We start from the raw sequence: 14611 nt of genomic DNA on the forward strand, positions 1-14611 counted from the left end.
CCCTCTCGCCCTCGATAACTGCCCACCGCCTTTCCCGTCGTCAACCTATCAAACTACCCCACAACCTCTTCCGCTTCGCCAACAACTCCTTAGTGGGAGCACCTGAGTATCTCCTGTCCAACTATCTCGTCCAGAAACTGTCCGTGCTCCTCTCCTCCCCTTCCCCCGCAATCCCTGTGCGCGTTGAAAGTGATAATGTCCCCTCGAACCACGGCCTTCAACACCTCCAGGAAAATGGCTACTGACGCCTCCTGTTCTGATTAATCTCATGTAATCCCCAATTGCCAGCCTCACGTTTTCACAAAATCCCTTATCTGCCAAAAGATCTGAATCTAGCCTCCATCCTGGTTTCTGCATCTGCCCCGAGCTAAGCCTCACCTCCAGCCAATGTGGCGCATGATTCAAAATCACAATTCCCGCATACCCCACTTGATTATCTACCCAGTTGACAACTCCAGCTAATGGAGCCCTTTATACACCCCCTTACCCATAAATAAAAGCAAAACACTCAAAGTCACCGACCCAAAAAGAAAAGCACTACAAAACGTGTGGTGGTGAGGGGGTGCGGGTGCGGTGAGATCATCCACTACAAATTTACAGCTCCTGATTATAAATTTAAAAAAAAAAATTTTTTTTTAAATTCCCACCCTTGCGCAACACACAATAGCCATAACATTCAACCGTTGCAGATTTAGCTCCTCCATCTCACACCAACTCTCCGTTCTCTTCCGCTTTATGGTCCCTTATAGAGTCGTTGGCCTCTTCTGGCATCTCAAAGTAGTACCCCTGTCCGTCGAATGCAACCCAAAGTTTTGCTGGGTACAGCACCCAAACCCAAATGTTCCTTTGTTGCACCACAGCTGTGGGCATGTTGGATCCAGCACGCCTCTTCGCCAGCTCTATACCAATGTCCTGGTATATTCGGACACGATTCCCCTCCCATTTACAGTCTCACTTCTCCCTGGCCTACTGTAGAATCTTCTCCTTCTCCACGAACCTGTGCAACTGGACAATCACCGCCCACGGCGTCTCCCGCGGCTCCCTCGCTCTCGGCTTCTGCTGCAAGGACCTGTGGGCCCGGTCCACCTCTGGGGCCTTGCCTAGCAACTTTTCCTCCACCAGCCCAGCCAGCATCCTTGATGTATACTTTGTGGCACTTGTTCCTTCCACACCCGCTGACAATTCACACGTTCTCTCACTTGGACCTATTCTCTTACTCCCCCATCTTCATTCGCAGCGACTTGCATCGATCTCCCAGGGCCTCTGCCTCCAAAGACACAATCCGATTGCTCTGGTCGGACACGACTACCTCCACCTCCCATATCGTCGCCCCGTGCACTTCGAGGCACTTCTCCACTGGTCCATCGATCCTCACAGAGGTGCTACTGCTCCCTCAATCGCCTTTGACCAGTCACCATGCATCTCCTTCCTTTGCTGGTGAAATTCGTCTTTGCTGAAGGCCATCAACCACTCTATCTGGGGCTTTCCCATTGGCGATGACCCTTCCCCCTCCACCATTCTCATAATTGTTGCTGCGTCAGGTCTTAGCCAGGTCTTTAACTGTTTTTTGCTGCGTCTGGTAACCAGTGGACATGCCAATCTTGGGGGAAGAACCTCTCCCTCTACACCTTTCCAAAGTTGCCCAAACTAACGCTTTTGAGCCACAGCTGCCTTGTGTGTAACCACCAGAAGTCTATGTCTAGCCTATTGATACTCAGCTGAGGTTCACTTACGAAAAATTGCCACTTGACTTTGGTACTGTAGAGCTACTAGTATTATGGAATTGTACTCCAGCACATGACCATGTCCACAAGTGCTTAAGGTAAAGGAAGGAAACATCTAAAGTATCCTGGACCTGGTTGTAATCATATCAGAAATTTTCATTTTGAATACTATGTTTGGAAACATAGAATTCCTACAGTGCCCATTCGGCCCATCGAGTCTGCACCAGCCCTCTGAAAGAGCACCTCCCTGGGAGCTCTCCCGTGCCCTATCCTGTAACCCCTCCTAACCTGCACATTTTTGGACTGTGGGAGGAAACCCCAGCACAGACAGTTTGAAATATATGTGCCATTAAGTCGACTTTATGTTGTGTTGTCTCTTTGCAGAGATGTACGTCTATTAATTTTAGAACATGGACGGTGGTCTTTGATGCAGAAGTTCCAAGCTCTGATGAAGGGTGGATCGACAATGGAGGCATTGATGTCATTTGCGAAGAACTTCAAATCTCACCTTTTTGTGGAAGGATTAGTGCAAGGAAATTTCACAAGCAAAGTAAATCTTTTTTTAAATATATTTTATTCAAGGTTTTTTGGCCAAACATAACAGTACATAGTTTTCCTTTTAAACAACAATAAAGCAATATAAATAGCAGTGGCCAGTTTTAAACAAATAAATAAATAATATATAAACAGAAACAAAAACAAAACTAAATGGCAACTACCTTGTCAAAATAGTTACTCTCCAAAAATACAATCCAATAGTCCAATATACATTACCTATAACAAATGTCTATACATATACAATAACATCCCTGAGAGCCCGCCCGGATCCTCTTTTTCCCCCCCCCCGGGTTGCTGCTGTTGTCTTCTTTCTTTTTCATTCCCTCTATCGTTCTGTGAGGTAGTTGACGAACGGTTGCCACCGCCTGGTGAACCCTTGAGCCGAACCCCTTAATACGAACTTGATCTGTTCTAACTTTATAAACCCTGCCATGTCGTTTATCCAGGTCTCCACGCCCGGGGGTTTGGCTTCCTTCCACATAAGCAATATCCTGCGCCGGGCTACTAGGGACGCAAAGGCCAAAACATCAGCCTCTCTCGCATCCTGTACTCCCGGCTCTTCTGCTACCCCGAATATAGCCAACCCCCAGCTCGGCTTGACCCGGACCCCCACCACCTTCGAAAGCACCTTCGCCACCCCCACCCAGAACCCCTGTAGTGCCGGACATGACCAGAACATGTGGGTGTGATTCGCTGGGCTTCTCGAGCATCTCCCACACCTATCCTCTACCCCGAAAAATTTACTGAGCCGTGCTCCAGTCAAATGCGCCCTGTGTAGAACCTTGAATTGTATCAGGCTTAGCCTGGCACACGAGGACGACGAGTTTACCCTACGTAGGGCATCAGCCCACAGCCCCTCCTCAATCTCCTCCCCCAGCTCCTCTTCCCATTTCCCTTTCAGCTCATCTACCATGATCTCCCCTTCGTCCCTCATTTCCCTGTATATGTCCGACACCCTACCATCCCCCACCCATGTCTCTGAGATCACTCTATCCTGCGCTGGGAGCTGCGGGAATTCCCTCACCTGTTGCCTCGCAAAAGCCCTCAGTTGCATATACCGAAATGCATTCCCTTGGGGCAACCCATATTTTTCCGTCAGCGCTCCCAGACTCGCAAACGTCCCATCTACGAACAGATCTCTCAATTGTACTACCCCAGCTCTTTGCCATGCTCCAAATACCCCATCCATTCTCCCCGGAACAAACCTGTGGTTGTTTCTTATCGGGGACCGCACCGAGGCTCCCGTCCTTCCCCTATGCCGTCTCCACTGCCCCCAAATTTTTAATGTTGCCACCACCACTGGGCTTGTTGTGTATTTCTTCGGTGAGAACGGCAACGGTGCCGTCACCATTGCTTGTAGGCTGGTGCCCTTGTAGGACGCCCTCTCCAATCTCTTCCACGCCGCTCCCTCCCCTTCTCCCATCCACTTACACACCATTGAAATATTGGTGGCCCAGTAATACTCGTTTAGGCTCGGTAGTGCCAGCCCCCCCCCCCCCACCCCCATCCCTACTACGCTGCAAGAACCCCCTCCTCACTCTCGGGGTCTTCCCGGCCCACACAAAACTCATAATACTTTTCTCAATTCTCTTTAAAAAAAGCCTTTGTGACCATCACCGGGAGGCACTGAAACACAAAGAGGAACCTCGGGAGAACCACCATTTTAACCGCCTGCACCCTACCTGCCAGTGACAGGGACACCATGTCCCATCTCTTGAAGTCCTCCTCCATCTGTTCCGCCAATCGTGTTAAATTAAGCCTGTGTAAGGTACCCCAATTCTTGGCTATCTGAATCCCCAAGTACCGGAAGTCTCTTGTTACCTTCCTCAGCGGTAAATCCTCTATTTCCCTGCTCTGCTCCCCCGGATGCACCACAAACCACTCACTTTTCCCCATGTTCAATTTATACCCCGAAAAATCCCCAAACTCCCCAAGTATCCGCATTATCTCTGGCATCCCCTCCACCGGGTCCGCCACATATAACAACAAATGATCCGCGTACAAAGATACCCTGTGTTCTTCTCCTCCCCTAAACACTCCCCTCCACTTCCTGGAACCCCTCAGTGCTATGGCCAGGGGCTCAATCGCCAGTGCAAACAATAACGGAGACAGGGGACACCCCTGCCTCGTCCCTCTGTAAAGCCGGAAATAATCAGACCCCCGTCCATTCGTAACCACACTCTCCATCGGTGCCCTATACAGCAACTGTACCCATCTGATATACCCATCTCCAAAGCCAAATCTCCTCAGCACCTCCCACAGATAATGGCATCCATCGCCACCACTATCTCCGCTTCCCCCTCTGGCGGGGGCATCATCATTACCCCTAGCAACCTCCGTATGTTCGTGTTCAGTTGTCTCCCCTTCACAAACCCAGTTTGGTCCTCATGAACCACCCCCGGGACACTGACCTCTATCCTCGTCGCCATTACCTTGGCCAGAATCTTAGCATCCACGTTTAAAAGGGAAATGGGCCTATAGGACCCGCATTGCAGCGGGTCTTTTTCCTTCTTTAGGAGGAGCGATATCGTTGCCTCTGACATAGTCGGGGGCAGCTGCCCCCTTTCCCTAGCCTCATTAAAAGTTCTCGTCAGGAGCGGGGCCAGCAAGTCCATATACTTCCTATAAAATTCCACCGGGAATCCGTCTGGTCCCGGGGCCTTCCCCGCCTGCATGCTCCCAATCCCTTTCACTACCTCCTCCATCTCAATCTGTGCTCCCAGTCCCGCCCTCTCCTGCTCCTCCACCTTAGGGAATTCCAACTGATCCAGAAAGCACATCATTCTCTCCTTCCCTTCCGGGGGCTGAGATTTATATAATCTTTCGTAGAATGCCTTGAACACTCCATTGACTCTCTCCGCTCCCCGCTCCATCTCTCCCTCCTCATCTCTCACCCCCCCCCCCATCTCCCTCGCTGCTCCCCTCTTCCTCAGTTGGTGGGCCAGCAACCGGCTCGCCTTCTCCCCATATTCGTACTGTACACCCTGTGCCTTCCTCCATTGTGCCTCTGCATTACCCGTAGTCAACAAGTCAAATTCTACATGTAGCCTTTGCCTTTCCCTGTACAGTCCCTCCTCCGGTGCCTCCGCATATTGTCTGTCCACCCTCGAAAGTTCTTTCAGGAGCCGCTCCCTTTCCCTACCCTCCTGCTTTCCTTTATGTGCCCTGATAGATATCAGCTCCCCTCTAACTACTGCCTTCAACGCCTCCCAGACCACTCCCACCTGAACCTCTCCATTGTCATTAAGCTCCAAGTACCTTTCAATACACCCCCTCACCCTTAAACATACCCCCTCATCTGCCAATAATCCCATGTCCATTCTCCAGGGTGGGTGCTGTTCTTTTTTCTCCCCTATCTCCAGGTCCACCCAGTGTGGAGCGTGGTCCGAGATAGCTATAGCCGTGTACTCCGTCCCTGTCACCTTCGGGATCAGTGCCCTTCCCAAAACAAAAAAGTCTATCTGTGAATATACTTTATGGACATAGGAGAAAAACGAAAACTCCTTACTCCTAGGCCTGCTAAATCTCCAGGGGTCTTTTCTTCCCATCTGCTCCATAAAGTTCTTGAGCACCCTAGCTGCAGCCGGCCTCCTCCCGGGCCTGGACCTCGATCTGTCCAGCCCTGGGTCCAGCACCGTATTGAAGTCTTCCCCCCATTGCCAACTTTCCCGCCTCTAGGTCTGGGATACGTCCCAACATACGCCTCATAAAATTGGCATCATCCCATTCGGGGCATATACGTTCACTAGAACCACCGCCTCCCCTTGCAATCTGCTACTCACCATCACGTATCTACCCTCACTATCCACCACTATGGTCTTTGCCTCAAACAGTACCCGCTTCCCCACTAATACAGCCACCCCCCTGTTCTTAGCGTCTAACCCCGAATGAAACACCTGCCCCACCCATCCTTTGCGTAGTCTGACCTGGTCTATCAGTTTCAAATGTGTCTCCTGCAACATAACCACATCTGCCTTTAGTTTCTTTAGGTGTGCGAGTACCCGTGCCCTTTTAATCGGCCCGTTCAGCCCTCTCACATTCCACGTGATCAGCCGGGTTGGGGGGCTCTTTACCCCTCCCCCCTTGTCGACTAGCCATCCCCTTTTTTAATCCAGCTCCTCACCCGGTTCCCACGTAGCCGTATCTCCCCCCGACGGCACCCCCCCGCCTCGACCACCCCACCCCGTACCAGCTCCCCCTTCTCCCCAGCAGCAGCAACCCAGTTAACCCCCCCCCCCCGCTAGATCCCTTTCTAGCGTAATTGCACCCCCATGTTGCTCCCGGAAGTCAGCGAACTCTGGCTGATCTCGGCTTCCCCCCGTGACCTCGGCCCCCACTGTGCGAGGCCCCCTCCTTCCTGCTTCCCTGTTCCCGCCATGATTACCATAGCGCGGGAACAAAGCCCGCGTTTCCCACTTGGCCCCACCCCTAATGGCCGGTGCCCACAATTCCTCATCCTCCCTCTCTCTTTCCCCCCCCCCCCCCCCCCCCCCCCCCCACCCCCCCACGTCATCGGGAAGAGAGAAAAGTTACAAGGTCGCAAGATTAACAGCTTGAGAGATCATCCCTTCCCCCTTTTTCCCCCCTTCACCCCACGTAATCACCCCACCACTTTGTTCCAAACGTTCTTTTTCTGGCCCGCCTATTCCAGCTTCTCCTCCACAATAAATGTCCACGTCTCTTCTGCCGTCTCAAAGTAGTGGTGCTTCCCTTGGTGTGTGACCCACAGTCTTGCCGGCTGCAACATTCCAAATTTGACCTTCCTTTTGTGAAGCACCGCCTTGGCCCGATTAAAACTTGCCCTCCTTCTCGCCACCTCCGCACTCCAATCTTGATATACGTGGATCACCGCGTTCTCCCACCTACTGCTCCGAGTTTTCTTCGCCCATCTGAGGACCATCTCTCTATCATTATATCGGAGAAATCTCACCACTATGGCTCGAGGAATTTCTCCAGCCCTCGGTCTTCGCGTCATAACTCGATAAGCTCCCTCCACCTCCAACAGGCCTGTCGGGGCCTCCGATCCCATTAACGAGTGAAGCATCGTGCTCACATATGCCCCGACGTCTGCCCCTTCTGCACCTTCGGGAAGACCAAGAATCCTTAAATTCTCCCTCCTCGCATTATTCTCCAGCACCTCCAGTCTTCCCACACACCTTTTGTGTTGTGCCTCGTGCATCTCTGTCTTCACCACCAGGCCCTGTATTTCGTCCTCATTTTCAGCGGCCTTTGCCTTCACGACCCGAAGCTCCTGCTCCTGGGTCTTTTGCTCCTCCTTTAGCCCTTCAATCGCCTGTAATATCGGAGCCAGCAGCTCTTTCTTCATCTCCTTTTTAAGTTCTTCCACACAGCGCCGCAGGAACTCTTGTTGGTCAGGGCCCCATACAAGACGGCCACCTTCCGACGCCATCTTGCTTTGTGCTTGCCTTCCTTGCCGCTGCTCTAGAGGATCCTCCGCAATCCGGCCACTTTCCTCTCCTTTTTCCATCCGTGTCCAGGGGGGATTCCCTTCTGGTTTACCGCACAGTGTTTTTGGCCGTTAAAATTGCCGTTGGGGCCCCTATTAAGAGCCCAAAGGTCCGTTCCACCGGGAGCTGCCGAAACGTGCGACTCAGCTGGTCATCGCCGCACCCGGAAGTCCAGCAAAGTAAATCTTAATGTGACAATATTAACTAGCTAAAAGTTTCTTTAAAAACATTTTTTTAAAAAAACATTCTATTAAGGCATTCATGGTTTTATATCAATAAAAAATACAAATACAAAATGGAAACATAGTTCAGTGCATAACACTCCCTCTCCCACTGTTCCCGCCTAATCTAAACAAAAAATTGCCTAACTCCTCCCTACCTCCCCTATTGAATTGCATCTGCTGACAGTTTAGTTTTCTCTTAAGTAGTCGATAAATGGCTGCCACCTCCGAACGAACCCTAACGTTGATCTTCTCGGGGCGAACTTAATTTCCTCAAGTCTGAGAAACCCAGCCATGTCGTTAACCCATATCCCTGATTTTGGGGGCTAAAAGTTGTTTCTATTAACTAAATATGCATCAACGTGTCTAAGACCAAGACAAAACTGCAACAGTGTGAGGGAAGTCTTTATTCTAAAAATATTGATATTGCTGATGAAGACTTGTTTCAGTGCCCTATATTTTCATAGAATATATGGCACAGAACTGGCATTTAGTGTAACATATTCATGCCATTGCTTATGATCCACTGGAACTCACTCTCATACCTCCTCATCTAATTCTCTCATTGTAACCATTTGTTCCCTTCTCCCTCATGCTTGCCTAGCTCACCTTTAAATGCATTTATACAATTTACTTCAACCCTCCATGTGAGCGAGTTCCACATTCTCACCACTTTTTGGGTAAAGCAGTTTCTTCTGACTTCACTATTGAATTTCATGGTTCTGTATATTGATGGGCTGTATTTATGCCCTTGCCCACATTGGAAATATTCTCTCTTATTCTATCAAAATCTTTCATACGTTTGAATATCTCTATTTGGTCATCCCTTTTTTATCAAGAGAAAAAAGACCCACCCAGCCTGCACATCCTTACCTGATTGTATTCTTGTGCATTTCTGGTATCATTCTTGCACTGTCTCAACTGCCTAGTCTATATCCTCTTTATTGTATGGAACTGTAAATCATGTTTTGATATAGGTTTAGCATAATCCCCCTTGTGCTCGGTTTGCTTTTTTTTTTTGCTAACTAGTGGCACAACCTTTAGTGATTGGTGTAGGCGTACTTCAAGATCTTTTTGTTCCACTACCCACTAAATCGCTGGCTTTTAAAGCAGACCAAGCAGGCCAGCAGCACGGTTCAATTCCCGTACCAGCCTCCCCAAACAGGCGCCGGAATGTGGCGACTAGGGGCTTTTCACAGTAACTTCATGGAAGCCTATTTGTGACAATAAGCGATTTTCATTTTCATTTCATTTTTCATTTCATTTCACCTTCTGATCAATAAATAACTTCCGGTTTTGCTTAGTTGGCTAAACAGCTGGTTCGTGATGCAGAGCGAGGCCAGCAGCGAGGATTCAATTCCCGTACCGGCTGAAGTTGTTCATGAAAGTCCCGCCTTCTCAATCTTGCCCATCGCCTGAGGTGTGGTGGTCCTCTGATTAAATCACCACCAGTCAGCTCTCCCTCTCAAAGAGGAAGCAGCCTATGGTCATCTAGGAGTATGGTGACTTAACCTTTACTGTCTACTCTTTTAACACCGTAAGGTTGGTCAAGCAAGATATTTTTCCTTGTAAAATCCATGCTGACTATTCATTATATTTTTCTTTTCTATATGTTCTATCCTTTATTAAAGATTCCATTATTTTCCCTACCACTGATAAGCTTATTGGTTTGTAATTCTCTGTGCACTTTTTAGTCCCCAGTCGAAAACATAGGTATTACATTAACTAATCCACCAGCCTCAGCGCTACACATTTCCCAGCAAATTATTAAATATATGTACTCATGCCTCTGGTTTATCTTCCGTAGATTAGTTAAAATGCATGGATGCAATCCAACAGAAGGTTTTATCCCCTTTTCGTTTGATTAGTTTTTTTGTTATCTTAAATATTCATTACGCCGTTTAATATCTATCTGTTCTAGCTTCAAGGGAAATAATTACTTAATATTTCTGCCATCTATCATTACCTGTGGCATTATCTTGTCATTCTTAATGCTCCTATTCCTGTTCAAGTCTTCCTTTTTATTTGGTTTTATCTGTAAAATAATTTACTGTATAATTAAATTTCATAAGGTTCCTTAATTATTTTTTGATTATTCTCCCAATGTCTTTGTATTCTCAACTCCTCTGCTGTCTATGGATTTAATGTATACCCTTTTCCTTTTTTTGCTTTAAATTTAGAATACCCAATTATTTTTTCTCCCCAATTAAGGCGCAATTTAGCGTGGCCAATCCATCAGACTGCCGCATCTTTGGGTTGTGGGGGTGAAATCCACACAGACACGGAGAGAATGTGCAAACTCCACATGGACAGTAACCCAGTGCCGGGATTCGAACCTGGGTCTTCAGTGCCGTAGGCAGCAGTGCTAGCCACTGTGCCCCCCCCCAAATATATACCCTTTTCCTAACCCTCAGTTGTACCCGTATGCCTTTACTGATCAATTGAGCCTCAATTGTCTTTAGTTTGCTCTTTCCCTCTTGTGGAATATATTTTTTCAGCAGTCTGTTGAACACGTTTAAAGTTTCCGATTGTTGTTCTACATCGTTGATTGCCTGTTTTATTTCCCCAATATCTATTCTCGGCCTCAAATCAAATTTTCTCTAATCTATTAACCTAGTTTTAACATACTGATGTCCTTCTACATCATTTTGAAGTATATTATACAATGGTCATTGTTGCCTAGATGTTCCCTCTATTTTTACTCATCTCCTCTGGTTCATTCCCCTTTCTCAAATCCAATGGAGAAACATCACTTTTTGGGCTTTTTCGAAAGGTGTCCTTTACCCATTGTAGGAACGTGTATGCGTAGACTTCCTCCGAGTCCTCCCTGTTTCCTCCCACAGTCAAAAGATGTGCAGGTTACAGGAATAGGGCGATGAAATGGCCTAGATAGAGTGCTTTTTCAAAGGGGTCAGTGCAAATTCAGTGGGCCGAATGGCCTCCTTCTGAACTGAGGGAGTCTATGATTCCATTCCTTTAACCTCTTTACCTACCTTTTCTGTCCATTTAATATCCGGGTAGTTGAAATTCTCCAAGACTAATATTCTATGTTTTTTACTCAGTTCCCTAATTTATCTACATGTTTCTTCCTTCGCTTCCTTTCCTCTATTTGGTTCATAGATTACATTGGTTAGTGTGATTGATTTTTATTCTGTTATCTTTATCCATATGAATTCTATTTTTGTTTTGCTGATAGCTGCGGGCCTTTTTCAACTGCCGTTTTGTTATCCAGAGTAATTACTGTTATTCCACCTCCCGCTTTCTAAATAACGTTATACTCTGCAATGTTCAATTCAGTCCTGCTTTTTCTGTAGGTGTGTCCCAGTAATCCCTGCTGATTTTTCTGTAACCATGTCCCAGAAATCCCTACTATGTCTTGTTCCTCCAGTGCATAATTGCCTTCAACTTCCTTGTTTTATTATGAACAATATGCCCATTCTGTACACACATCTTGGCTCATTTTAATAGGACTTCCTCTCATGTAATGTTCATTAATCTTTTTAAGACTCTTGTCGATAACCCTATTTATTGCCATCAATTCCCTCCCTTACTTTATTCTTTCCTATGCTCTTCCCTGTTTTGTTTACATTAGGCTGATTATGTTTCTTGTAGATACCTTCCCAATAGTACTAGTTTCAAGCCTTTGCCACCCTGCTATTTACCTTTACCCGTATCTCACCGGTACATGTCTTTCCTGGCCCAGAGCTGGTGCCAGTGTTCCACAGTAGCAAACCCTTCTTTTCCAAACTACCCTATAGCCACATGTTAATTCTCCTGATCTATCTGCTCCTATGTAGCATTTGCACTTGGTTGAAGACAATTATCCAGAGATTATTACCTGTGAGTCCCTGCTCTTGAACTTAACTCCTGATACTCTTTCGGAAGGGACTCCTCCCTGTGCATCCCTATGTTTTTATTTCCAACATGGGTCACAACAATTTTATTTACCCTTCCCTTTCCTGCCACCTGATAAGCAATGTACCCCCTCTGGATTCTTGTTCTTGCTGCAGAGTGCTATCTACCTCCTAATTATAAGAGTCTCCTATTATTACCCTATTTATATTCTGCTCTTTCCCACATCAGCACCCCGCCCAGCTATAATTTTCTTTGGTTGCGTAAAGATTGTATGTGAGTTTGTTATCCCTACTAGAGGGTCCTGGGTTCGATTCCTAAATTGTACTGAGTTCGCTAACCTCAGTAGGGTAGCAATAAGATTTTAAAATTGGGCTAATTTCCTTTGATAAAAGGGTATGCAACCAACCAGGATTCCTCCCTTTGATTGATTGCTACTGGAAATATTCATGTCTGAATATAGCTGGGGACAGAATTATATTTGATTGTTGGCAGATTGTACAACAGCCACTCTAGGCTCATACATGAAGGATGTTGATCATTTAGCTGTGTACTGGAGGTAATCCAGAAGGAGTTGATTCCTTCCAGAAAGGGAGAGAAGTGAAAACCCGCAAATAAAAACAAGTTAATGCATGGTAATATATTGATATGGTTAATAGGAAAAGAAGGATTTGAATTTGTATAGCATTTATCATATTCCTCAGAACACCCAAAAGTGCTTTCCAATCAATCTGAATTGCAGTTCCTGTTATATGGTTACATTTTATTTTTAATGCATTTTGGTAGCAATATCATCACGTTATTCTAAAATTTGTATTAGGATTATGTTGTAAGTACAATAGTTTTGAGCTGTTTGGGGGAAAAAAAAATCTGTTCATTCATGGGATATGGATGTCACTGGGTAGGCCAGCATTTATTGTCCATCTCTAATTGCCCTTGAGAAGGTGGTGATAAGTTACCTTCTTGAACCGCTGCAATCCATGTGTTGCAGGAACACCCATGGTGCTGTTAGGAAGGGAGTTCTAGGATTTGACCCAGCGACAGTAGCAGAACAGCGCTATAATTCCAAGTGAGGTTGATGTGGGGGAATGAAATGAAAATTGCTTATTGTCACAAGTAGGCTTCAAATGAAGTTACTGTGAAAAGCCCCTAGTCGCCACATTCCGGCGCCTGTTCGGGGAGGCTGTTACGGGAATCGAGCCGTGCTGCTGGCCTGCCTTGGTCTGCTTTCAAAGCCAGCAATTTAGCCCTGTGCTAAACAGCCCAATGTGCAAGTGGTGGTGTTCTCATACATCAGCTGCTCTTCTATGTGGTAGAAGTTTTGGTTTGGAAGGTGCTGTCAAAGAAGCCTTGGTGAGTTGCTGGAGGGAGTGAATGTCGAGCTTGTTGAGTGTTTTTGAAGCTGTAGTAAGCATATTAAGGATTTATTACACTCCTATACTGGCACATTGCCCTTTTTTCCCTCCACCCAGTCCTCTTCTATTGATTTATTTATTTAACATTTAGAGTACCCCAATTCATTTTTCAAACTAAGGGGCAATTCTAGTGTGGCCAATCCACCTACCCTGCACATCTTTGGTTTGTGGGGGCGAAACCCACCCAACACGGGGAGAATGTGCAAACTCCACAGACAGTGACCTAGAGCCGGGAGCGAACCTGGGACCTCGGTGCCGTGAGGCAGCAGTGCTATCCACTGTGCCACCGTGCTGCCCCTATTGATTTATTTTCTCCCAAGAAGCATCCATAATACCTCTTTTGTTCCTCAGCTAGCAACATCATTTGCAAACAGGTTTCTACATATATGCTTATTACGTTCAACTGTGTCTCCCCACCATTTTTTTAAACTTCCGTTGCCACTGTGCTATCCTGATGTGGAGATGCCAACGTTGGACTGGGGTGGGCACATAAACAAGTCTTGCAACACCAGGTTCAAGTCCAACAGGTTTGTTTGGAATCATTAGCTTTCGGAGCGTTGCTCCTTCATTAGGTGATGAAAGAGCAACGCTCCGAAAGCTAGTGATTCCAAACAAACCTGTTGGACTTTAACCTGGTGTTGTAAGACTTTCTGTGCTATCAGACTGCTTAGTCAACTTCTAGTTTTGAATGGACAGTGAATTTGGAATGTACAGACCTTTATCTTAGTTCTCACTGCAAACTCCATACCCTTATTAATCCCATTCCTTCCCCAGCTGATTGAATCAGACTACTCAGCATTTCTGCACCTTTTGTGACCTTGGGCTGCCTCCTTCCACCTCTACAATTATCATCCACCTCCACCCCCATACTTCACATTTGCCGGTGAAATCCTCATCCACCTCTTTGAATGTTTTGGCTTAATTACTCTATTGCTCTTTTGAATGACTTTACATTTCTCCCCGATCCTCTCTCCCCCTCCTCCCCCCCCCCCCCCCGATCCCTCCTCTTTCCCCCCCCCCCCCGATCCTCTCTCCCCCTCCCCCCCCCCGATCCTCTCTCCCCCTCCCCCCCGATCCTCTCTCCCCCTCCCCCCCGATTCCTCTCTCCCCCTCTCCCCCCCGATCCTCTCTCCCCCTCCCCCGATCCTCTCTCCCCTCCCCCCCGATCCTCTCTCCCCCTCCCCCCGATCCTCTCTCCCCCTCCCCCCCCCCGATCCCTCTCTCCCCCTCCCCCCCCCGATCCTCTCTCCCCCTCTCCCCCCCCGATCCTCCCTCCCCCTCTCCCCCCCGATCCTCTCTCCCCCTCCCCCCGATCCTCTCTCCCCCTCCCCCCGATCCTCTCTCCCCTCCCCCCGATCCTCTCTCCCCCTCCC

At 47.6% G+C, this 14611-nt stretch overlaps 1 protein-coding gene across 1 annotated transcript in view; it reads left to right on the forward strand.

Annotated features, from left to right (window-relative positions):
* Positions 1–14611, forward strand: part of nrd1a (nardilysin a (N-arginine dibasic convertase)) — a 212722-nt gene that overhangs the window by 146776 nt on the left and 51335 nt on the right. The window contains exon 22 of the mRNA XM_072510894.1: positions 2109–2274. Coding sequence (XP_072366995.1) covers positions 2109–2274 — 166 coding nt within the window. The remainder of the gene's footprint in view (positions 1–2108; positions 2275–14611) is intronic.

Source organism: Scyliorhinus torazame, chromosome 7, assembly GCF_047496885.1.
Source record: "Scyliorhinus torazame isolate Kashiwa2021f chromosome 7, sScyTor2.1, whole genome shotgun sequence".
NCBI classification, from domain to species: domain Eukaryota; kingdom Metazoa; phylum Chordata; class Chondrichthyes; order Carcharhiniformes; family Scyliorhinidae; genus Scyliorhinus; species Scyliorhinus torazame.